Genomic DNA, 24,181 nt, shown 5'->3' on the forward strand with positions numbered 1-24,181 from the left:
GACTCCACCTTTACATTTTTTCGCATGATGTCGCAAACTGTCAATTCGAGTAAACCATTTAAGGCACTCATCACAACGAAACTTCATTCGAGAAGGATTCTTCGTGCATTTGCTCCGCTCATGTCTTCGTGCATCATGGGAAAATGCGAACGACGTATCACAGTAGCTGCAAGGATACCGTGGTGATGAAGACGAGCCTTTCAGACCTGATCCAGATACAGGCGTTGCAACAGTAGTACCATTTCCAGGCATACTCTTATGCACATCGATGCATCGTTGTTGCGCCGAAACCTTTACTTTCTGCCGCACAGCAGGACCTTTGCATGCCTTCATGTGCGTTTTCATATTATCTTTTCTGGCAAACTGCTTATGACATTTCTCACAAACAAACATTTTACGATATAGGTTCTTGGCACATTCGCTCCTCTCGTGTCGTCGAGCATTGCTGCTGTTTGAGAAAATCTTGTCACAGTAACAGCACCGATGTTCGTTAGTTGTTGTCGATTCGGCATCCATTGAAGCCTCCATCGAGGGCGAAACGAAGTTCGTCGAGTTTTCCTGCACAGCCAGCACTACCGGCATTAAAGTCTCTTCTGCTGGTGGTATCGCGTCTGATGAAGTCTCCTCCAGTGTTGTCGCCGTGGTTGTCAACGGAATCTGCTCCTTCTCCGTCGTAGCTGTCGTCAAGGTTCCCGTAGTCGACGGTACAACCTCCATCGAGTTCAACGTTAAAGACGGTAAAGATGCCATCGAGGTCTCAAGAACAGCTAATTGACACGACTTATGCACCAGAAGAAACAAACTAGACGATCCTTACACCGCCGACGTCAGTAACAAACTGAGCGACCTACTGTCTAGGACTCGCTTATATACATGCACCGTATGGAATAATACGCTAGTCAAATCAAGAACCATTTACAATAATACTAGAGTCAAATCTACAAATTAAAATAGAGGATCATTTGATCAAAAAAAAAATTCGATCTCTCCAATATACGCCAGGCTCCAAGAGCTACAATTCACGTCATCAGATCCATCTACATTTTGCTCCTATGCTTCAATTGACCATTAGCTGCAAGCGCTCCAACAGCTCCAACAGCTCCAACACGTAATTTACGCAATGTACGCACAATACATGCAATTTACATGCAATAAATGTAATGATCACACAGTACACACAGGAAACGGAACGTACACACAGTACACACAGGAAACGGAACGTACACACAGTACACACAGTAAACGGAACGTACACACAGTACACACAGGAAACGGAACGTACACACAGGAAACTGAATGTACACACAGTACACACAGGAAACGGAACGTACACACAGTACACACAGGAAACGGAACGTACACACAGTACACACACAGGAAATGGAACGTACACACAGTACACACACAGGAAACGGAAGGTACACACAGAAAACGGAACGTACACACAGTACACACAGGAAACGGAACGTACACACAGTACACACAGGAAACGGAACGTACACACAGTACACACAGGAAACAGAACGTACACACAGTACACACAGGAAACGAAACGTACACACAGGAAACGGAACGTACACACAGCACACACAGGAAACGAAACGTATACACACAGTACACACAGGAAACGGAATTATCACAAATACAGTAGCGGAAACACACAGGCTTAGTTGGAAATCAGAATACAAGAAATAAAAACACTAAATTTTTACTTTCAATATTTAATTACTTCTCAACATTACACAAATACAAGTAAAAGAAGCCATTATTGTATGTAGCCAGCTTTCCTCAGTTCTTTGAGTATGAAGGATATTTCTTTGATGCACGAATAGTTTCCTGCACAAAGCGAGCCATGTAGAAGTCTTAGCCGGTCAACCAATATGTTTGGATCTTTCCATGATGTGTAATCAATCTCTTCTACAACCATCTTACTTGCTTGTTTATTATAAATACTGTTAATATCACAATCGTCCCAGTGATCATAATAAGCATTATCAGATTTATTATAACACGACGTTTCTATAGTTTCGGTCTCAGGACATCGCCACATTCTTCGATATTGTCATCTCTAGGTGCTTCATCACAGTCTATGCCTTTGTCAACAGTCTCAGAGTCACTGTAACAATCACTGTAGAAGACATCCTCTTCACCCAGATTACCGTATGAATTCGCTATCGATGATGTCGAAGTGTCTTCATCGTCTTCATGCTTCCTTTTTAGGGGTCCATCATATTTACAAAGAATGGAGGATCTACTGAATATAGGCTTGAATGTATTCTCACTTTTCACGGTGTTGATACTTACATTAGTTTCAGTCTTCCCGAAGCCATTAGCTTCCTTCAATTTATGTTCTTCCTCACGATCGGGTGAGCTAATACCATCACGCTCAGGACAAGGAAAATTATTGTCGTAATGCAGATCACTCTTCTTTAGTCTAGTGGATCCATCGGTGTCCTCTATGCCGTAAGTAGTCTTGACTTTACATGTTCTTCCATGTCTTTTTAAGCTGTCAATTCGTGTTAACAACCTGCTACAACGATTACAGCTTAACATGTTGCGTAGTGGGTTTCTAGCACAATCATTCTTCTCATGACGTCTAGCATGCCTTCTCATGGCAAAATCCTTGCCACAGTATCTACAGCGGCTTCCTTCCGATTCAGCTGCAGATAACAAACCACGATCCATGGTAGCTTCTGTGACTAATGTTAGATACAAACTGTCAGTTTTCTCCAATTGGAACCATTTCTTAAATAAAGTTTTTGAAATATTTCATCAACGAGAGTTAAGTTATCTAATGCAAAGCAAATTGATGCAAGTAGTTCTGGCTGTCGTCAACAGATGTCGCCACGTGTTGCTTGCAGGTAAATAATATCTATTTCATTAATGTGGGATGCGGAACGCGCACTATCGATCGCAAAGGGAGGTTGGCTTCGATAGTATCCAAGGAGAAAAAAAGTTCGTCCTTCCTGCTAGTACTTCTCAGATTTCTCACGGTCTGCCATTTTGGATTGTGACGTCACGGCGGCCATCTTGGATGGGTGTGACCTTGACCTTTGACTGAAACCGCAGGTATGATCGCAAGCACACGGATTTACCATCAAAATATTGATAAGAATAATCAGGAGCACACGGAGAAAACCATCATAATATTGGCAAGAATAATCAGGAGCACACGGAGAAAACCACCATAAGTTTTCTTTAAATACAAAAAAAAATAAAAAAAATAAATAAAAAATTAAAAATAAAAACGAAAAAAAAAAAATTCAAACATTCTGCTAGCTTGTGAACTTCTCATTGTTGAGCAAAGATAGAGCTCGCTTTGTGCAGGAAACTATTCGTGCATCAAAGAAATATCCTTCATACTCAAAGAACTGAGGAAAGCTGGCTACATACAATAATGGCTTCTTTTACTTGTATTTGTGTAATGTTGAGAAGTAATTAAATATTGAAAGTAAAAATTTAGTGTTTTTATTTCTTGTATTCTGATTTCCAACTAAGCCTGTGTGTTTCCGCTACTGTATTTGTGATAATTCCGTTTCCTGTGTGTACTGTGTGTATACGTTTCGTTTCCTGTGTGTGCTGTGTGTACGTTCCGTTTCCTGTGTGTACGTTTCGTTTCCTGTGTGTACTGTGTGTACGTTTTGTTTCCTGTGTGTACTGTGTGTACGTTCCGTTTCCTGTGTGTACTGTGTGTACGTTCCGTTTCCTGTGTGTACTGTGTGTACGTTCCGTTTTCTGTGTGTACCTTCCGTTTCCTGTGTGTGTACTGTGTGTACGTTCCATTTCCTGTGTGTGTACTGTGTGTACGTTCCGTTTCCTGTGTGTACTGTGTGTACGTTCCGTTTCCTGTGTGTACTGTGTGTACATTCAGTTTCCTGTGTGTACGTTCCGTTTCCTGTGTGTACTGTGTGTACGTTCCGTTTACTGTGTGTACTGTGTGTACGTTCCGTTTCCTGTGTGTACTGTGTGTACGTTCCGTTTCCTGTGTGTACTGTGTGATCATTACATTTATTGCATGTAAATTGCATGTATTGTGCGTACATTGCGTAAATTACGTGTTGGAGCTGATGGAGCTGTTGGAGCGCTTGCAGCTAATGGTCAATTGAAGCATAGGAGCAAAATGTAGATGGATCTGATGACGTGAATTGTAGCTCTTGGAGCCTGGCGTATATTGGAGAGATCGAATTTTTTTTTTGATCAAATGATCCTCTATTTTAATTTGTAGATTTGACTCTAGTATTATTGTAAATGGTTCTTGATTTGACTAGCGTATTATTCCATACGGTGCATGTATATAAGCGAGTCCTAGACAGTAGGTCGCTCAGTTTGTTACTGACGTCGGCGGTGTAAGGATCGTCTAGTTTGTTTCTTCTGGTGCATAAGTCGTGTCAAATAGCTGTTCTTGAGACCTCGATGGCATCTTTACCGTCTTTAACGTTGAACTCGATGGAGGTTGTACCGTCGACTACGGGAACCTTGACGACAGCTACGACGGAGAAGGAGCAGATTCCGTTGACAACCACGGCGACAACACTGGAGGAGACTTCATCAGACGCGATACCACCAGCAGAAGAGACTTTAATGCCGGTAGTGCTGGCTGTGCAGGAAAACTCGACGAACTTCGTTTCGCCCTCGATGGAGGCTTCAATTGATGCCGAATCGACAACAACTAACGAACATCGGTGCTGTTACTGTGACAAGATTTTCTCAAACAGCAGCAATGCTCGACGACACGAGAGGAGCGAATGTGCCAAGAACCTATATCGTAAAATGTTTGTTTGTGAGAAATGTCATAAGCAGTTTGCCAGAAAAGATAATATGAAAACGCACATGAAGGCATGCAAAGGTCCTGCTGTGCGGCAGAAAGTAAAGGTTTCGGCGCAACAACGATGCATCGATGTGCATAAGAGTATGCCTGGAAATGGTACTACTGTTGCAACGCCTGTATCTGGATCAGGTCTGAAAGGCTCGTCTTCATCACCACGGTATCCTTGCAGCTACTGTGATACGTCGTTCGCATTTTCCCATGATGCACGAAGACATGAGCGGAGCAAATGCACGAAGAATCCTTCTCGAATGAAGTTTCGTTGTGATGAGTGCCTTAAATGGTTTACTCGAATTGACAGTTTGCGACATCATGCGAAAAAATGTAAAGGTGGAGTCTGTGTTCCTGCTGAACTACCTGTCAACATTTCGACTCCTCGCTTTAGATTGGAGACTCGTGAGCGTACAAGCAAAAAAACAGATGTGCAGAAACCGATTGCTATGACGTCTGGACATGGAACTAAACCTAAGACTGTGTTCGGTACATTACAAGTAAACGATAATGGATTCTACTTGGCGCAGTCTGCATTTCGTGGAACGTTGAAAGACTATTATTATCTAAATACGTTCGGTGAGTCGAAGGACATTTGTACTTTTCTTGATGATATTAGACAGAACATAATCAATCAGCTTACTGATGACGTAGCGACAAACGGACCTTTGAAATATAACTTGTGGTTGGACTGTCTATATGGAAAGCCGTATCCGTTAGATGACAAAGTGAAGAAGTGTGCATTCAAGACATCGGCTGCAGTAATTTACAGTTCTGACGATGTGAAGCAAACTGTTAAAAACGGTATCCAGAAACTCTGTCAAGAAGAGGAGAACTATGTCTGTAAAGGTTCTGGCTGGACTCTGTCTAGTATAAACCGATTGGAGCTAAGAATTAGTCATTTCACACCGCTGCGGAACTAAATGATTGTAAATTTGCTGGCTTTCGTAAGTGATCCTGTAGTAGAATAGAAATTATGTAATAAATATTATGTTTGTGAAAGAACTTGCGGTGTTTAATTCCTCGAACCTGTTACTATTATGTTAAATTGTTATTTTTTTTTCATCGTCCAGAATCGTACCAAGGACCTAAGTCGATCTAATTAATCAGTACATTGATTGGAAATTTTTTTGGTGAAATTTGGAATTTTTCCCGAATCTCTAGCATTAAAATTATGAATTACCAATATGTTGGTGTTGATGGCTTATAGGATGATGATGACAGTAGAGGTTTTAATGTCTCTTTAAGAATGTTGAACATGGTTTATTGAAATTATTATTTTTTTACATCAAATTAAACATTATTGCATCGATCGGGTATCGAACCAAGGACTGAAACTGATCGAATCAATCTGTAAATTAATGAGTGATTTATTTAATGAATTTTGGAATTTTTCCCGAATTTCTAGCTAAATAATTACACGATTCCAAGATGGCGGCAAAATGACAAGATGGCGGGTGACACAGCAATAATAAATGATTACTGCACTCTAGCGGATAAGAATTAAACTAACATGGTGTCAGCGCACTCTCGCCGACGATAACAAGATGATGATGGCTACCAGCAGACGAAGACAAGATGGCGGACATGACATCATACTAGTTGACCTTGTTATTGGTGGTGGTAGGTTAGTCTGTAGGTGACTTCCGTGGTGGAAGGAGCCTGTCGCCATTTTTAGTTTTTTTTTTGCCCTCACCGGGTTCGAACCGAGGACTCCGAACTCCGTGTCTAAAAAGTATATTTTTTATAAAAAATATATTAAAATTTTATTAATTTAATTTTTTTAAAAATTTAAAAATTTTTTTCATTAAAATCGGCTAATAAATAAAAAAGTTAAAGATGACGGGCGTAACGGAAATTGCAACGGTGACGTCATAATCCTATAAATGGCTTAACGTTGGCTTGAGTTAAGGATGCTTAAGCCAGTTTTAGGAATTTTCAGCCGCTGGGATTTTTAAGGAATAAAACGGGAAATTTTCCCTCGAAACGGGAATTTTTCCCTCGAAAATGGGAAAAATTTTTTTAAAACGGGAAATTTTGAGTCATTTTGAGTCATTTTTGAGGAATTTTGAGTCAAAAATGGCCGCCGTGACGTCACAATCCAAGATGGCGGTCGGCACCACAGGCACCACAGCCTGAAGCCTGGCGCAGTTCCGGCTATTATATACTACCCTCACAGATGCGCCTGAAAGAAATGAAGTTTCTTGGCTTAAGTAGACTGAGTGGTATAAATCCATATCATTAAAAAATTTATTTTTTTGTTTACATAAGTGATTGAAATTTGTATTTATAAACTTTTTCAAGTGTATTTATTTCAGTAATTTTAGGTTGTACTGATATCGATTAGTATTAAATATCAATCACTAATGTATAATATTTAAAACAACATATTAATGATTATTTATATGTAGCTATTTTTATCCCGTGAAAACTTCGTTCCATGCACGTTCCGAAAGAAAGAAAACTTCAAAAATCGTAAAAAAATTGGTCTTGATTCTTGCCAAATTGTGATTTTTTTTCTAACCTAGCTAAAACTAAGTGTATTTTAGAGGGGTCCGGGTTAGGGAGGGACCTAGGTGCGTCTCAGGCCGAAGCCTATACGCCTAGTCATGCTGGGATTAGCCTTGCAGGGAGAAATTGTCGCATGCATCATGTGCTAGGAGGGGATTGGCCAGCCATGGCAGCGATTGGCGCCATGACTAACTCCCCTCACTCATAAATCTAGACTATAACTAGAGATAGGTTGGGCCCAGGAAAAAACCTGCATAGACACAGGGAAAACCCTGGGCACATTCATGCGGGATGCAAATTGGCATGCATTACGTGTAGGAATTTACAGGAGACAGAGGATGGTCTGGATGAAGTGTTGGACAGAGTAGAAAAGAGTCTGCCATGTGGGGGTTGGGAACTTGGACTCGTGGTCCGCTTTGAATTTTATTTTTATCTGGAATATTTGACCAGGGACACAAGCGCCCCTGGTGGTGAGAAGTTACACTGACCACTCACTCCGCCGCCAGTCAGCAACTAAATGCCAAATGGTGTTTCTGTGTTTCTACCGCGAAGTTGCACGAGCGAGCGGAGAACTTCGGGTGCGTTCTTCTAGACTGATCGTGCGTCAATGAATCTTCCGCTACCCACAGCCTCGAAGAGGGTGATTGGGGGTGTAGAGGGTGAGATGGATGTTAGTATGCGGTTTTGTTTGGGGAGAGGGGAGGGGGTTGAATTAGCGTTTCCAATCCGTGGCCGCAGACGTCCCAGGGTGCCCGTCACTGCCGGCCGCACCTCCGCGGTGACGCGCGCGCCATGATTCAGTCCTTGGGGGGGGGGGGGGGGGGGCAGTTTGCAATTTACGTGGCATGGTGGGGGGCAACCTCCCTTCCTCCTCGTCCTCCAGGGCGAGGGGATCTTGATTGCGACCGCAGGCATTTAAACATTGAAATAGAGACCTGAAAAATTCTAGGGTTCATTTTGTGCTATGCTAAAATTCAAATAATTATACCTTAGTACTGCTTCTGCCATTGGTCCACTATTAATCTGGAGGACTGAGGGCCAATTAGAAACCCTCACTCATTGAAGTGTCGAATCACAGGCCACCCAGTCGAGACGACTCACAAGTCAGCAGCCAATGAACAGTTGGCATTTGCCCGAGTGTTATGAGGATATTGGAGTCTATCTTGGAGGTCATTGAACCCGCGAATTTTTCCTGTCTCTACATTGAAATTCGATTCTATTAAAGTACACTTATTTCGTAATAAATGTGTTCTTTTGATGCTTTTTCATGTAATTTTACTTCAATTTTATTTATTTAATTACATTTGGGTACAAACAATTTCATTTGTTCTTTATTAAGTGATTTTGTTTGTTATATTAGGTTTCTGATTCATTTCGGTAATATGTGAATGTATTTTATTTCCATTTGTATCGTTTAAGATTGTTTCGGTTATTTCACATTAAAAAGTTCAATATTAATGTTTCATGCCTTCGTGACGCCGTTGTCTAACGGAAGGATGTTAGATCTTGTGTGTCTTCACATAGTGGCACACTATCACTAAGTTCAAATGTACATAACATATTCATGTTCTTTAATATTAGAAAATTATCGATTCAATCTTTGCTCTTTTTCCATGCAGTGAAAATATTACGAATATTTTTAAGTCAATGTATCCAGAATTCAATAGTTTACTACGCAGAATTTAATATCTTAGAACGAATTTAATATTATATGCCAAAGAAGGTAATTTTTTATTTTTTTGACCTTAATTTTTTTCATCTCTTTGCTCTAATAACGTAATCGTATAAATATTTTCTTTGCACTAAGGTTTAAGATAATACTAAAAGTGTTTAAAATAAATTCAAACAAAATTTATACTAATAAAGTTTTGAATTGTTTTAATTTTAACCAATGTTTTTTACTGTATTAATTCGTTTTATCAAAAACTGTTGCAGCCAAAGCTTTAGATGAAGTTTAGGATTTAAACAATAAATTATAACGGATATGATAGTATATAAATTTTAAAAAAAATAATGATTAAACTTTTTTCTTTCAAATTTTGTTAATTCACCCTATGGTGGGGTAAACAAACATTATTTTAAGAATAGTTTTAATCAATATTTACACAGTTAAACAAAAATTTAAAAAAATGGATTCGATAGTGTACCAGATAGGCAAGTTTTATTTATTTTCTCATTTCAACCCCGGGTTTTTTCAACCCCTTGCAATAATGGTTAGTATAATCAAAAATTGTTTCAAAGAAAAGCTATAGATAAAAATTATAAGATTTACAAACAATTTTTACGGATTTGATAGTGTACCTACTAAGGGAGTTGTGAATTTTTTTTGTTATTCAACCCTTGTTTATCCCACTCCTTACAGTCAGGGTAGGTAGTAAAAAAAATTATTTCAGACAAAATTTGTAACTAATACCTAATGAAGGTTTTACAATAAATTAGAACGAATTTGATAGTGTACATGGCAAGTAAATAATTAATTTGTAAAAATTCTGCCCTTATTTTTTTTTCAACCTCCTGTAGCAATGGCTCATATTATCAAACATTTTTCAGACTAAAGTTTTATTTAAAAATTATAAGATTTAAAATAAATTCGAACGTATTCGATTGTGTCCTTACTAAGGAAGTTATTTTTTTTACTTCCAAATCCTTGTTTTTTCCACCACATTCAATTATGGTTGGTCGTAAAGACAATTATTTCAGCAGAAAGTTTTAGATAATATTCATTCGCTTTACCAACAATTCGAACGGATATAATAGTGTGCATATTAAAGGAATAATAATATTTTTGTCTTCAAACCCTGTTGTTTTCCACCCCTTACAGTAATAGTTGGTCAGATAAAACATAATTTCTAACGAAAGTGGTAGATAAGTTTTACGATAAAAAGGAATGGATTTCAGTGTTAAAGGAACGGAATTTATGATTTTTTTTCTAATTACCACCCGTTTTTTCAAAACCGTTGCAGAAAATGGTTTGTCTTATCAAAAATTGTTTAACTGAAAAGTTTCATATTAAAGTTATAAAATTTACAAACAATTCGAACCTACTAAGAGAGTTATAACTTTTTTTTAAATTTTACCTTTCATTTTTTCAACCTCTTGCAGCAAGGGTTGGTCGTATAAAAACTTATATCAGACGAAAGTTGCAGATAATAATTTAAGGTTTTGTAATAAAAACAGGACCTAATTAAAAATGTAAATTGTAAGTAAATAATTTTTTTTTTTTAACTTTACCTCTCTGTTTATTCAACCCCCTGCAAGAATGGTTCGTCTTATTAAAAACGGTTTCAGACAAAAGTTTTAGATAAAAATTATAAGATTAATTCACACGAATACTATGTTGTTTATATGAAGGGAGATGTGTTTTTTTGTCCTCCAACCCTTGTTTTATCAACTCCTTCCAGTACCGTTTGGTCATATCTAAAACTTGTTCAGCCAAAAAAATATGGTATTACTCCTATGAGTTATAATACCTCGAAACGGATGTGATATTTTCTATACTATGTGAGTTACAGCGATTTTTCTGTTTTTCAAAAAACCTTCCCATTTCTACCCCTTTGGTCGGATATTGCCCATTAACGAACTCAACTGAGATTTTCCACTAATAGATTTCGTGCATCAATTTGTAAGTGATTTGGAAAAAAATATGAAAGTTATCGTGTCCACAAAAAGTAATATATATATAATTATATGTAAACTTTTAAGTTGAGGTGGTTTTGAGTTTACGGACCATGAAACGTAATAAACAATATAAAAATTTTCCGAAAGTTGCACCATGGTAACTGCATATTGATTTAAGAACGATTTAATTAAATTTAAAGTTTTAACTCAGGTTACATACGAACAGTTATTTAAAAATTGTATACCACATTATTTCGCTGCCTCAATTTGTATTAATATCGAAATAAAGATTGGTTTTTAATGTTTTTCATAAAAAATTTAATGATCACTGTTAGAATATTGTTTATCAATACTAAATGGTAGTTTTACTGTGAATTAATAAAAATCCAGAGAGGAAACAATAAAATAAGGAATCAAAATTACTTAGGACACAACTCCTTGAAGTTTTGTAAAGTATCTCAACATTAAAAATATGTTCGCGATGATTCATCAGAATATGTTTATCTTTTGAGTGGTAATTCCTTTTATTGATGCCTATAAACTCTCTAGTGTTTCAATGATATTTTTTTTGATAACAGTGCAGTGTAGTTTAAAAAAAATCAAACCAATGTCGAGTTTTTTTATTACCATTTTTTTTTCAAAGTTATTTTTTTATATTTATTAAAAGTTAATTTCTTGCTATGACCATTACTATGATTCATTTACGCTGGTTTGGTTTCGTCGGTGATCTCCGCGGTGAAGCAGCTCCGCTCTGATTGGCCCGGCGGAGCGCGGGGCGGAGCAGGGCACACGCGCGTGGAACTGCCCTGGAAGGTATTATGTTTGAAAGATTTGTGCAATGGGAGTGCATGACTTGATGTAAGCTCTCGGACATTTGCCATTGCTAAGCACATGTATGTCTGTAGAAGAAAACTACAAAAAAAAAACCAAAAGACAAAAACACAAATTAAGCAAAAAAAAAATTGCTGTTGTCAACATCGCTTGTTTCTGTTTTGGAAAACTATTGTGTTTGTTTCGTTTTTTCGTTTTGTCGTGTTTTTTGTCTCGTTTCAACTGTTGTGCTGAATTTTTTTGGGTTCAATATTTTTGTGCTGTCATCATTTGTGTTTTTTTTTCGTTCTATTAGTCCATTTTTCTTTGTTTTTCTTTGTTTTTTGACCATATTCCTGCTATGGAATAGTATGTGGTGCTCATATCCTGTTGAAAACAGCAATTATTTGCTTAGTTTGTGTTTTTTGTCTTTTGGGTTTTTTGTAGTTTTCATCTACAGACATACATGTGCTTAGCAATGGCTAGAGACCTGCAAATTTCGCGGATTCAATGACCTCCAGGATAGACTCTACTACACTCTACACACTCGGGCGGAAAATGCCACCTGTTCATTGGCTGCTGACTTGTGAATCGTCTCGACTGAGTGTCTGTGATTCGACACTTCTTTGAGCGAGGGTCTCTAATTGGCCATCATTACTCCAGATTAACATTGTACCAATTGCAGAAGCAGCGCTAAGGTATAATTATTTGAATTGTAGCATATCACGAAATGAATCCGCGAATTTTGCAGGTCTCTAGCCATGGCGTATGTCCAAAAGCTTACATCATGCCCTGGAAGGGTCCCCGGAGACAGAGTCCCCCCCCCCCCCCCACCCACTGCTGGCCGCTGGTCGAGTCCTGGATGGGCAGCGAGCCACACCTTCAGCGGCCCACCGCGTGCTCCTGATGGCTCCCAGAGGCGGCCGCCTGCTCCTGATGGCTCCCAGAGGCGGCCGCCTGCTCCTGATGGCTCCCAGAGGCGGCCGCCTGCTCCTGATGGCTCCCAGAGGCGGCCGCCTGCTCCTGATGGCTCCCAGAGGCGGCCGCCTGCTCCTGATGGCTCCCAGAGGCGGCCGCCTGCTCCTGATGGCTCCCAGAGGCGGCCGCCTGCTCCTGATGGCTCCCAGAGGCGGCCGCCTGCTCCTGATGGCTCCCAGAGGCGGCCGCCTGCTCCTGATGGCTCCCAGAGGCGGCCGCCTGCTCCTGATGGCTCCCAGAGGCGGCCGCCTGCTCCTGATGGCTCCCAGAGGCGGCCGCCTGCTCCTGATGGCTCCCAGAGGCGGCCGCCTGCTCCTGATGGCTCCCAGAGGCGGCCGCCTGCTCCTGATGGCTCCCAGAGGCGGCCGCCTGCTCCTGATGGCTCCCAGAGGCGGCCGCCTGCTCCTGATGGCCCGCTGCGGGCGTCACGTGACCCGCGCGGACCCACAATCTTAGCGTCGTCAGTTTGGAGGGATGCCACGGACCGTCCCGTACTCAGTCTGCAGCCAGAACTGAAATTCGAATTAACTCTCTCTCTCTCTTTTACATATGCACGATTTCCACCATAGAGCTGTCCTCGTAAGTGAAACACGCAATTTCAATTTGAACTGTTTTCGTCAAACAATTTAAAAAAAAATTTAATGTTAGCAATTAACTAACAATGTAAATTGTAAATAAATATTTTTTTTTAACTTTACTTCTCTATTTTTTCAACCACTTGCAAGAATGGTTCGTCTTATCAAAACCTGTTTTAGACAAAAATTAAATAAAAATAGATATAAATAGATAAATATTATAAGATTAATACAGAAGTTCACACGAATTCGATTTTTTTTAAAGGGAGATGTTATTTTTTTGTCCTCCAACCCTTGCTTTTTCAATCCCTTGCAGTTTTTTGCTCGTTTTAGCACAGTACATCATTTTATGTCCTGCCTTGTTCTTAATAGTGACAGACTGCTAAAACTAGTTTCTCCTGTGAAATAATAATTGATATTTAGGATTGTATTTTTTTTGTCAGAATGATTACAATAGACGCTAATTTAATGTCTTAGAAACACCAACAAATATTAAAATTAACAAAAAAACTATTTAAGCTTATTATAATTAAAGATAGTATAGAAGTAAGATTTTTTATGTTAACGAGCTGGGTAGTAATGCAATCTCTGTAATGTAATGCAAGCGTGAGACAGACTGTAGAATGCATACCGTCTGGCATTTTAAATATGTTCCCGTTGGATCGCGGGCAGTTTCCACACACCTAGAACGACGATAAACCAGCAAGAACATTACCAATTTCAAATCACACAATCGCATGCAATCCGGAAGGAAGGTAAAACTGTGTCAGAAGCCAGCGGACAATAACTGATACCGACTTATTTACTTACAAGGGTGTGGCATTCAAAAAATAAAATTATGATGACATGCTGATATGATAATGGAGACGATATGATATAATAATATGATAATAGTATATGATGATATAATAACATGATATGATATGATTATGATGATTTGATAATGGTATCATATGATTATGATGATGTGATAATGATATGATGACATGATAATGATATAATGATGATGATATGATTATGATATGATGATGATGATGATGATGATGATGATGATGATGATGATGATGAGCCAAAGCTGACCTTCGTAGCGCAATTGGCTGCAAATCTGGTTTTCGGTGAGCGGTTTCTGGGTTATAGTCCAGGCTAAGGCATGGTTGTAATTTTGTAATCGTCTAAATATGTCACAACCCTTGTCACAGTGAAATGAAATCGTAAAAATTGGGATCAAAACTGTAGAAAAATATTCAATGCAGGTAAAGAGCCAAACATTAAAATTGATTATAAAAAACCTTGGTAGAGTGGTCAGACCACTCACCTCCCTCCATGGTTTTTTGGGTTCGATTCCCGGCGGTGTCAGCCCCAGGAATTTTTTACAAGTGGGAAACTTGGTGGACGTTTCCGCTGGTGGGTTCTCTTGGGGTGTTGGCGTTTTTTGTCGATACTCCATTTTCATCGCATCGCACCCCAATCGCACCTAATGACCCCGACGTAATATGTTCGTTCATTCATCTCTTGTACGAGGTACAACACTCCATATTTGTCTTCTTTTCCTTGCGTTGGACGCTGATTTCGGGAAAGTGGACGCACAGTGGAGCTGACAGGAGCGTATTCAAGTTTAAAAAAAAGAGTGTGAAAAGGGGCTGGAAGGGGTTGTTGTGAGGTTGAAACTATATGAAATGACGTTTTCGGGTATGAAAAATATCAAGCAAAAAAAAATATTAGTTCGTGAACACAATCCGTCACTGACTGACGATAATGGAAGTTGAAAATTGTTAACGTGTAAAAGAGAATTTTTTTTAGGGGAGCGGGGGTGTAGAACATTCAAGCGCTTTTTTGCAGTGGCGGAGTTTCCCCAGAATGTCGCTTTGCAATATTGTGTGAGGGTTGGGGGTGGGGGTGGTACAGGTGAGAGGAATTGGCGAGAGGCGAGGCAAGTGAAGGGAGGGGGTGTCTCGAAGCAAGAGACAGGCGGCGGGGAAGTTGGGGGACGATGGACTTGCACTGAGCGCGCAGAAACAAGCGCCAAGTTCCTGATAGGGGGAACTTCTGTATGCGCGAAACTGTCGGGAATTAGGCAGGAGAAAAAAGGGTTTGGGGGGGGGGGGGGGGGAGAGAACGCGTGGGCTGGTGGACGAAGGAGTCGCTCCCTTTCGGCCGACAAGGATCGGAAAGGCGGGACAGAGAACTTGGTACAGAAGTTGGTTCGCGATGGAAGGATTACCGGCTCTTTGCTGACGGGTGAAAAGTTTCGCCTACCCCTTTCAATTCCGAGAGGGAATGATGCCTCACGGGGCATTTTATCACCCTCGGAGCTTACAAATACGTACCGCTCCCATTGAGAAGTACAGCGTGTCGTTTATATTTGATCTGCTGTGTTATACATAGTAGCTCTGCGGTTGTTCATGAGTAGAGAGCTGTAAAATTCGCGGATTCATTTCGCGATAGGATAGAGTTCAAATACTTTTGACACTATTTTGCTTCAGTGGTTGGGCCACAGTTTATCTGAAGGACCCTTGGGCCAATGAAAAATCTTTAACAGAAGAATTAGCGAATCACGATCATTCAAGTGAACAGCACATGTAATTTGCACGAGTGCATAGAGGATCATGGAGTCTATCCTTTAGGGACTTGAAATCGCGAATTATACAGGTCTCTATTCATGAGAAATAAAATAATGTTTTCTCTCAAAACGCTTTTTATTCCTACACTCGTGATCTAATTAACGGTAATGCCTGGTCAACTGTAATTTTCAAAAATATTTTAAATAGTTTGCCGAATAATTTAATTTTATTCTTCATAGTTTCCCAACTTATTCTAATACCTAGAAAGCTTAACATAGGTTTGTGAATAAAAAATGAAATTTTTTTTTTCTTATTTAATTATAGATAATAAACGAAACTATTATCAATGAATGTTTTTTGTAGATAAGAAATGCTAAAAATTACTATTCTAGGAGGGGCTTATAAGTATTAAATTTTTAGACTGCTACTAGATAAGAATAAATTAGTTTAAACATCGCATACCTTCCGATTTCGGTTACAAGGTTACACTAAAACAGTTTTTACGTATAAACGGCAAAAGCATAATAATATTTATCAGGAGGTATACAAGGGAGAATAGGACGTAATGTTGTAGAAGAGGTTAGAAGTAAGAATTGTAGTGATTTGAATCGATGGATTATACTAAATTCACAAAAGCATGACGAAGGTCACGTGAACAAAATAATTTCCAGAAGTTGCTTGACTTGTGGGTTCTAGTCGCCGTCAAAGGCGGAGATTTTGCAGGCGTTTCGATCAACATAGCAATCACCATTTTCAGGTTAGCAATTACCTACTGAGGTTCTTGTAAATACTCATTCCTTTTAAATTCTAAGAGAGGAGCGTTTCCTTATTGGGTGCAGCTGCAGGCCAATCAGAGACTTCATTTGTTCCGGTTGGCTGGTTGGTTTGGCCAATCGGGGCTGGGCCGTTGTGATTGGTTGGGGCTGCTGGCCAATCAATGGCTTCAGTGTTTGACTTGAATGTCTGGCCAATCAGAGGTGATCTATCTTTTTTTTTGGTTGCAGAGCTTAGTTATTATGTTTCAAAATAGTAGTTCAGATGTTCTTTTAAGGCAAAATAATTTGCCAAGAACCTCAGTAGGTAACTGCTGACCTGAAGATGGCGACTGCTATGTTGACCGAAACGTTGATGAAATAGCTATTCGACGCGGCTGGAGCCCACAAGCAAGCAACTTCATAAATGACCGCTATAGCCTCCGATCTTTATTTAAATTATTTCTAGTCAATTACGTTTGACACACCTGTGACGTCAGTACAACGAAATTCACAAGCGTGGCAAATTTTCCTATTAGAAAAACAAAATGTTATTTCCAATCACATCGCGGGAAATACTTTACTGCAATGTGTTATAGTGATTTTTAAATGATGGCGTACTGGTGAATTCGAAATATTATAGTTCGTACCATATAATTTTTGAAAGGCTCTGTTTACTAAATTTATCTGAAAGATCTTCGAAATGTATTCACGCGCAGTAAAATTTAAAAAAAAATTACGTTAAATTTTGATTAAGCATATTTCTCTCGAACATTTTGTTTAAAAAACTGGTAAGAATTCATGGCTGTGGTTTGAGGTTTTGTTTGAAAGTTTTAAATGACCAGAAACGTTTTATGTATGATCGTTTATTGTTTGTCGCACGGGTAACGAAATAATTTTCTGTCGCGTCTGCCACGCTCTTCTGACGCTCTTAACGGCTAAGAGGACGTGTGCATTAAGTGCCAGCAAGGATATACCGACGTCACAGGTCGCATGCTGAAATGGTAGGAGTCGGGATGCAAGGCACGCGAAGTCGTAGAGAAGTATAAATGGTTCAGAGAAGAAAATCCCAAAGTTTTGTAATGGCTGAAAAAACGAGCGCTTCGTACGAAACGCCTTGTACTCGTCGAAAGTATTCAAATAAAATCACGGACACTTTCGTCATCTTTAAAAAAAAAAAAAAAAACTCAGTATTTTTTCAGCCGCAAATGCTTGAGTTTTATTCCCGGTGAATCAAAACTTTTTTTTTGGAAATAGGAAACAAATTCTGGAAATTAATTTATAAGTTTAGCCTATTTTGTAATTTCCCGTTTAAATTTTTCTATACGCTGTAACGCCATGATAAATCAGTCCATCAAATAAAAAGTTGTACGATTGGTTTATTTTTGTAAATTTTCTTTTAGGTGAAAAGATTGTGACGAGTTTGGCCGTCACCTGTTTGTTTATATTCTTCGTCCGGGTGATGTTGTGCCCGTTTAACCGTAAGGCGTCACTGCTAGCTGTGTGCTGGCAGCGCCCCCTTTTTTTTTTTTTTTGCGTTGAGTGCGACGCGGGAAATTTTGGTTTGTGAGGTTGGTGGTTGCGTTGTTATTTTGTTGTCGTTGTTTTGAGCTGCTTGAAACATAGGAAGGGAGAAATTAGTGAGGTGGAGTGGGACGAGGTGGGTCAAGCTGGAGAGAAACAGGCGAGCTGTGATGAAGTTGTTTTCGGGGAGTCTTGGAGACGAGACTATAACGGGTAGCGTCTAGGAAGAGTGTTGGGCTTGACGAGGGAAATGGGGAGTGACGAGAGTTGTACGACTCACATGAGAGTTTGTGAACTCGCGGTGCGCGAATAGTACAGCAGTGAGCTATAACATGCTTTGTGTCGTGTTGGTCTACAATGGCATAAATTCCTGAGGTGGAATTGCCCCGTTTCTCCGGTAGCAGCCAATTACTGTGGTGAAATTGTCCCGTTTCTCCGATGGCAGCAAATTTCTGTGGTGGAATTGTCCCGTTTCTCCGATGGCAGCAAGTTCCTGTGGTGGAATTGTCACGTTCCTCCGATAGCTGAAATTCCTGAGATGTGATTATACCATTTCTCCGCGCCGCAAGCAGCCATTTTCCAGGATTTTGTCTGTTTTTCGAGGAAGGTCAGAAATCATCGGTGACCCAGGTTGGAATAGATTTTAGTTTATATTGGATAAAGGCCTGATTACTGCACAATCAAAATTTAAGTGCGGCGTGACTTTTGAAGAATTATTGTGGCTATTGTGAATCTGTATTGTCCGCGTTTGATATATATATATATATATATATATATATATATATATATATATGTAAAGTCATAAATTATTTATGTGAACTTGATTGATGATAATATACAATTTTATAGAATTAATTAGACATTTATGTAAATGTATTAGCCACCAGCATGTTTTTAATCTGCAAAGCCGTTACTTTTAGTGGCAAATGTGACATGAGGTGATCTTAGGAGATTTATGTAAATGTATTAGCCACCAGCATTTTTGTAATCTGCAAAAATTATTTAAATCCAAAAGGATGTTAAATAAATGAGAATAGAACGAAATCATGATGCAAGTATTAGACTGTTTGCTTATCAAGGGACTTCATTTAACATCATACAAACTTTTTTTGTGAAGTATCGTTGCTAATTTCCCAAATTTGGTTTGAAAACCCTCCAAAATAAGACGTGAAGTTCTGGGTTCGAAACTATATTAAAGAAAATATTAATGCCACGTCTCATATTGTAAATTGAATAGATTATATTAGAATATGTAAACACTTTATCGGGTTTTTATGAATAAAATGGAAATTTTTTAAATTCACACAGATTGAATTTTTTACACAATCATGCTTATACAATTGATGCAAAACTTTTTCTTAATAAGTCATCAGGTACAAAAATAATATTGTTTACGTGGTAGATATAATAATCATTTTCAATTTACACCTATTTTGTAATAATATTTTTTTCTTCGGTGAATCTATTATTGAATCCCGTCCCTTGTTACAGTAACATTAAAGTTATTTTTAATAAATAAGTGGTGTATCTACAATTATATCTCAGAGTTGTTTAATAAAATAAGACATTCATTATCAATTTTAGTTTATGTGTTACTACTTCTCAGAGTCAAATGTTTAGTAATGAACAGTACTTATAGTGTCTGTGGCTTAAAAATAACGTAAATCAGGAACACTTCACCTATTACGCCCATTAATACTGTAATATCAACACTTTTGTAGTAAGAGTTATCAGTAAACAGAACCTTTTGACTCAATATGAATAAGTTTTTTTTTCGCTCTTTCATTAAAACTTTTGGGTGGCGGCTATTTATAAAATTCTGGAATAAATAATAATGTACGTTTGATTGCTGACAGAGCCAGAGAAACCACCTCTAAATGGAAAGTACAGTTATGCGTGGGAAAAACTGAAATCCACGTGCTTTGTGCCTTGTGACGTCAACAAACTTGTTTATACGAAAGTCTAGAATAATTGAAGTAGCTAGTTGCTGGTGCAGTAAATATTTTCTGTTTAGTCATTTTGATTACTTTATCACTTGGAAACTGAACACACAAAATCAGATCAATACTATTTCATTCCCAAAAATTCTTTAAATAAAAACAAAAACTAACGTAAAGTTTCAACTCTTCGAATAAAGAGGCTAAGTGCTTGACAATGAGCTGCAACACACTTAAGTTAGCGATGGTAATGTAATAGACTAGAATACCAAACGAAATTTAAAATAATTATTTCATCTACAATCAAGCCTAAAACAATAATGCGTTAGTTCTGTTATTCTCAGTATAATTTACGTACTACCCGACGTCTTTCAAAGAAGAAAAAAATTGCTAAAGTGTACTCTTCGCTTACATCTTGACGAAGTGCAGACATAAAATACTCGCCATAAATTTACGAAGAACATTGGTTACATATTATCTAAGGATCATATTAATTTTCGTTATTGTGTTAATATAAGAATTTTGAATTTTAACGGGTGAGAATTAACTTGAAATATTTACAAAACATTCAAAAAAATGTTTAAGTCTATAGCAATAATATTATTTTTTTCCTTCTACGAGCATTTTTCAACCTGCTTACAAGGAAGACAGGATTTGTTTGTTGGATACCGGCGTAGTATACACGAAGATATAGTTACATGTAACCACGAATAACATTCCCGCATTTTTCGTTTAACTTTCCGAAAATTTACTGTAATTTCTACCAGTGTACATGTTTTTATTAAATAACAATTTGCCTTCGAAGGTCCTATATTATTCGTAAAATGAAGCCACGAAAAAAAAAATGGTACCCCTCTATATCATACATTTCAAGAAACTGTCTAGAATTTTCCGCACGTATAAGTTTTATTGCGCGTTTGAAACACGACCACCTTAATGCTCTTTACTTTTGGATGGTCCATTACGACCTGTGCTTTACGGCCTCATGAATAACTTAGGCGCGCGTCTTGCAGCTATCGGGGATGCGGTAAATTCCTGTCAGCAGGCCAGGGCGCGACGGAATCAAGAAGCAGAATCACGGTGGCGTTGCAGGCGGATTTCTGTGTCCGCCAGAAATACCAGCTTAAACTCTGCCGGCTCGCGGGGGAGAGAATTATTCCTTCCGCGACCACTCAGTGACACTTAAAGTTTATTATATACATATTATGTCATGAATATAAAATATAAATACGCTCACCACTGACTCGCTGACTGACTGTGTAACGATTTATGAATTCTGTTTTCATGCGCTTACAGTGCAACATTTTCTATTCTCTTTGCTAACCTATTCCTCCTATAGAGTTTCTGCCGTGTCCGTGGCGAAAAGGTAATGTGCATTGGGGAATAGCGTAATATTTTGACGAAATAATTTTTCAGTGATAAAGTAGAGAGCCGTTGCTTGGTTTGCCACTTTTTGTCCGCGTGTATCTGTTTGATATAATTGAAGTTGTTGGCCTCCATTTGCAAATATGAATCTATCAACCACTGTTGTGTCAATTTTTACCAGCGCTACGGATGGGATAAAATATAGAGGGAATAGATGTTGAGGCACATTTGAATTGTAGCATGCTAATGGTGTTGCGAACTCTGTTCAATTGAGCACCTTCATACTAATAGCACTGTCGATATGGTTGCCATCCTGGTGATTATTGAATCGAATCCACAGCAAGTGTTATTATTGAATGACCAGAGACAATTAACATGCAATGTAGTTTTTCAAGTTGTTCTTCAGTAAAAGAAAAATTTAATCAATTATTTGTCGTCATTTCATATACATATATTGGAAATAATTTTCATTTGCACAATATCATAAGCAAAATAAATTTTAATAAATATTTCGTGTATATTAAATAAAATATTTTGTTTTATTCACCATTTTTCAACGGACGCCTAAGGTGATTTACAACTAACTAGAGGTATAATTATATATATATAATATCTGTACCTTGAAAGTATTTTTTATGACATATAGAGTCGGCATCACGGCTATGATGTACCTTCTTCGCTCTAGGTATGTATTGACATTATATCACTCAATTACTTATGTCTGAAGTGCCTTTTTTTTATATACGAAAGCCTTCTGTACTATTCTCAATTTTTTAGAAATAAAAATATGAACTTTTTCTTGAAAAAATTATTTTTGTCAAATAAATAAGTTCACAAATAATGTGTTTCAATTTCAAAAAATAATTACTTGTATTAGCAAAGCAACCTGAAATAAATAAAGTTGAAACAAATAAACCACATGCTTTCCTAAAAAAAGTTGCAAATTCTTGACATGATTTCTTATAAATCCTGGGAACAGATGTAAAAATTTAATGATGTAATAACTTTATATAAAATATATTTATTTTAAAAAGTACATAATAATTTACAAATAAAAAATATTACATCAAATCCCTATAACAAAGGTGTATTTCCCGAAATAAAGGAAATATTATTTATAGAATGATCTCGATGGTTGTGGGATCTCGTATAAAAGTCGGTGCCGAATCGAATGCGATAACGCATTGCTGTGACGTAGGTTTATCTTCCGGCGAGTATTTTATGGCCAATAACGCTTACAGGCCGATCGCGTGGGAAATATGCTACGAGAAAAATGCATGTTCGAGGTTGGCTTCTATTGACACACCAATTCACGCGAACAGGTTTTTTTTATATCCTTTTGCTAGAAAACAATGTACGGATTACGTCCATCATAAGTTAAGACGTAAAGGAAAATCACATAAAAAATTATCACCCACTTAAAATGCATTCATACATTTTTGACTAGAAATTTGTAGTGCTAAAAATGTAGGTCTTCGCACAAATGATATCTTCTCAGTTCAATAATTTACAACGGTAATCATCGAGAACTCTGTTTTTGGGACGACTGTGACTACATTAATTTTGTTTAATTCTTAAAATAATAATTCAATTTATTTCAACGAAAAAGAAACAGAACGTTCGTTTTGTTGTGAAACTTATTTGGGCGCGATGAGAGTAAAATTTCAAGGACGAATTTTAATGCCACATTTTTAAGAAATATGGTTGTGAAACGTTTCTGACGTGAAAAGGATATTTAATAGAAACTTGAAAGAGGTATAAAGATATCACTATGCTATATACATAGATGGGCTTGCTTATTTTACTCTTCTTTGTGCGATGATTCGTCCCCGGCCAAATAAATAGAACAGAGAGAGATAGATGAACGAAAGTATAAGACAGAGAGTGTGCGTATGCGCTTGTTTCAGAAAATATATAGGTATCCTATACAGTCAGCTGTAAATGCCTTGAATTTAATATTTTCCACCAGCGTGCTCGCTTTACTCTTTGTTTAACCAACAGCGTAGAGAGCACGGTTTAGACAATCCTTGCATTTACTGCATAGATAGAGCTACCTGTTCTGAATTTCATGTTTCGTTCAGAGATTTGGCGTGTTCAAAATGAGAGAATTGTTTAAAGAAACAGTAACACCCACAGTTTTTCTTTATGGCGTGAGTATTTCAACACTGATTAATATTTATTGTTAACTAGTAATCATAAATTGATCAATAATTATTGATATCCTGAGCAGTTATTTTGAAGTGAGTAATAATTTTGTAAAATTCTTGTTTTTAAATTTTATTTCTGTTTTAATAAAATTTATAATAAATACAAAAAAGACTAGGATTCTTAAATACTAGAAAAAGAACTGAAAGCACAAAAAACAGCGTTGTGTTATTTTTATAAAGTTGTCTTCTTTCTCTCTTTCTCTATTTCTCTCTTTCTCTATTTCTCTCTCTCTCTCTATCCCTCTCCCCCACCACTTAGCCGTTTTACTCCTTACGATATACTCAGGAGTCAAGGTAAATTGCCAAAAATGTTTCACTTCTATTACGTGCGGTTTTTACCCGAGCAGGAAACAAAATTAAACGATCAGTATCAACATTTTTTTTCTCGCAACTTCATACAAACAAAACATACTAAATCCATCAATTTTTTCGACTTTTAAATTGTTTATTTTTGAGAGGTATACATTTAAGTTTAATATAGTAACTAATACGGAAAATATCATTGTATGCTGTTAGAAATGAGAGTA

General features: G+C 37.9%; 2 protein-coding genes across 5 annotated transcripts in view; one reads left to right on the forward strand and one right to left on the reverse strand.

The window, feature by feature from the left end:
* Positions 1 to 24,181, forward strand: part of LOC134541618 (somatostatin receptor type 5-like) — a 719,278-nt gene that overhangs the window by 306,335 nt on the left and 388,762 nt on the right. The gene's annotated exons all lie outside the window — the stretch shown is intronic.
* Positions 12,638 to 14,633, reverse strand: LOC134541710 (sperm acrosomal protein FSA-ACR.1-like). Its single transcript, XM_063385356.1, has 2 exons — positions 14,624 to 14,633; positions 12,638 to 13,149 (listed from the first exon to the last, which is right to left on the reverse strand). Exons 1-2 carry the CDS (start codon positions 14,631 to 14,633, stop codon positions 12,638 to 12,640), a joined length of 522 nt encoding a protein of 173 aa, XP_063241426.1.

The sequence above is a fragment of the Bacillus rossius genome (genome assembly GCF_032445375.1).
Source record: "Bacillus rossius redtenbacheri isolate Brsri chromosome 4 unlocalized genomic scaffold, Brsri_v3 Brsri_v3_scf4_1, whole genome shotgun sequence".
Classification (NCBI taxonomy): Eukaryota; Metazoa; Arthropoda; class Insecta; order Phasmatodea; family Bacillidae; genus Bacillus; species Bacillus rossius.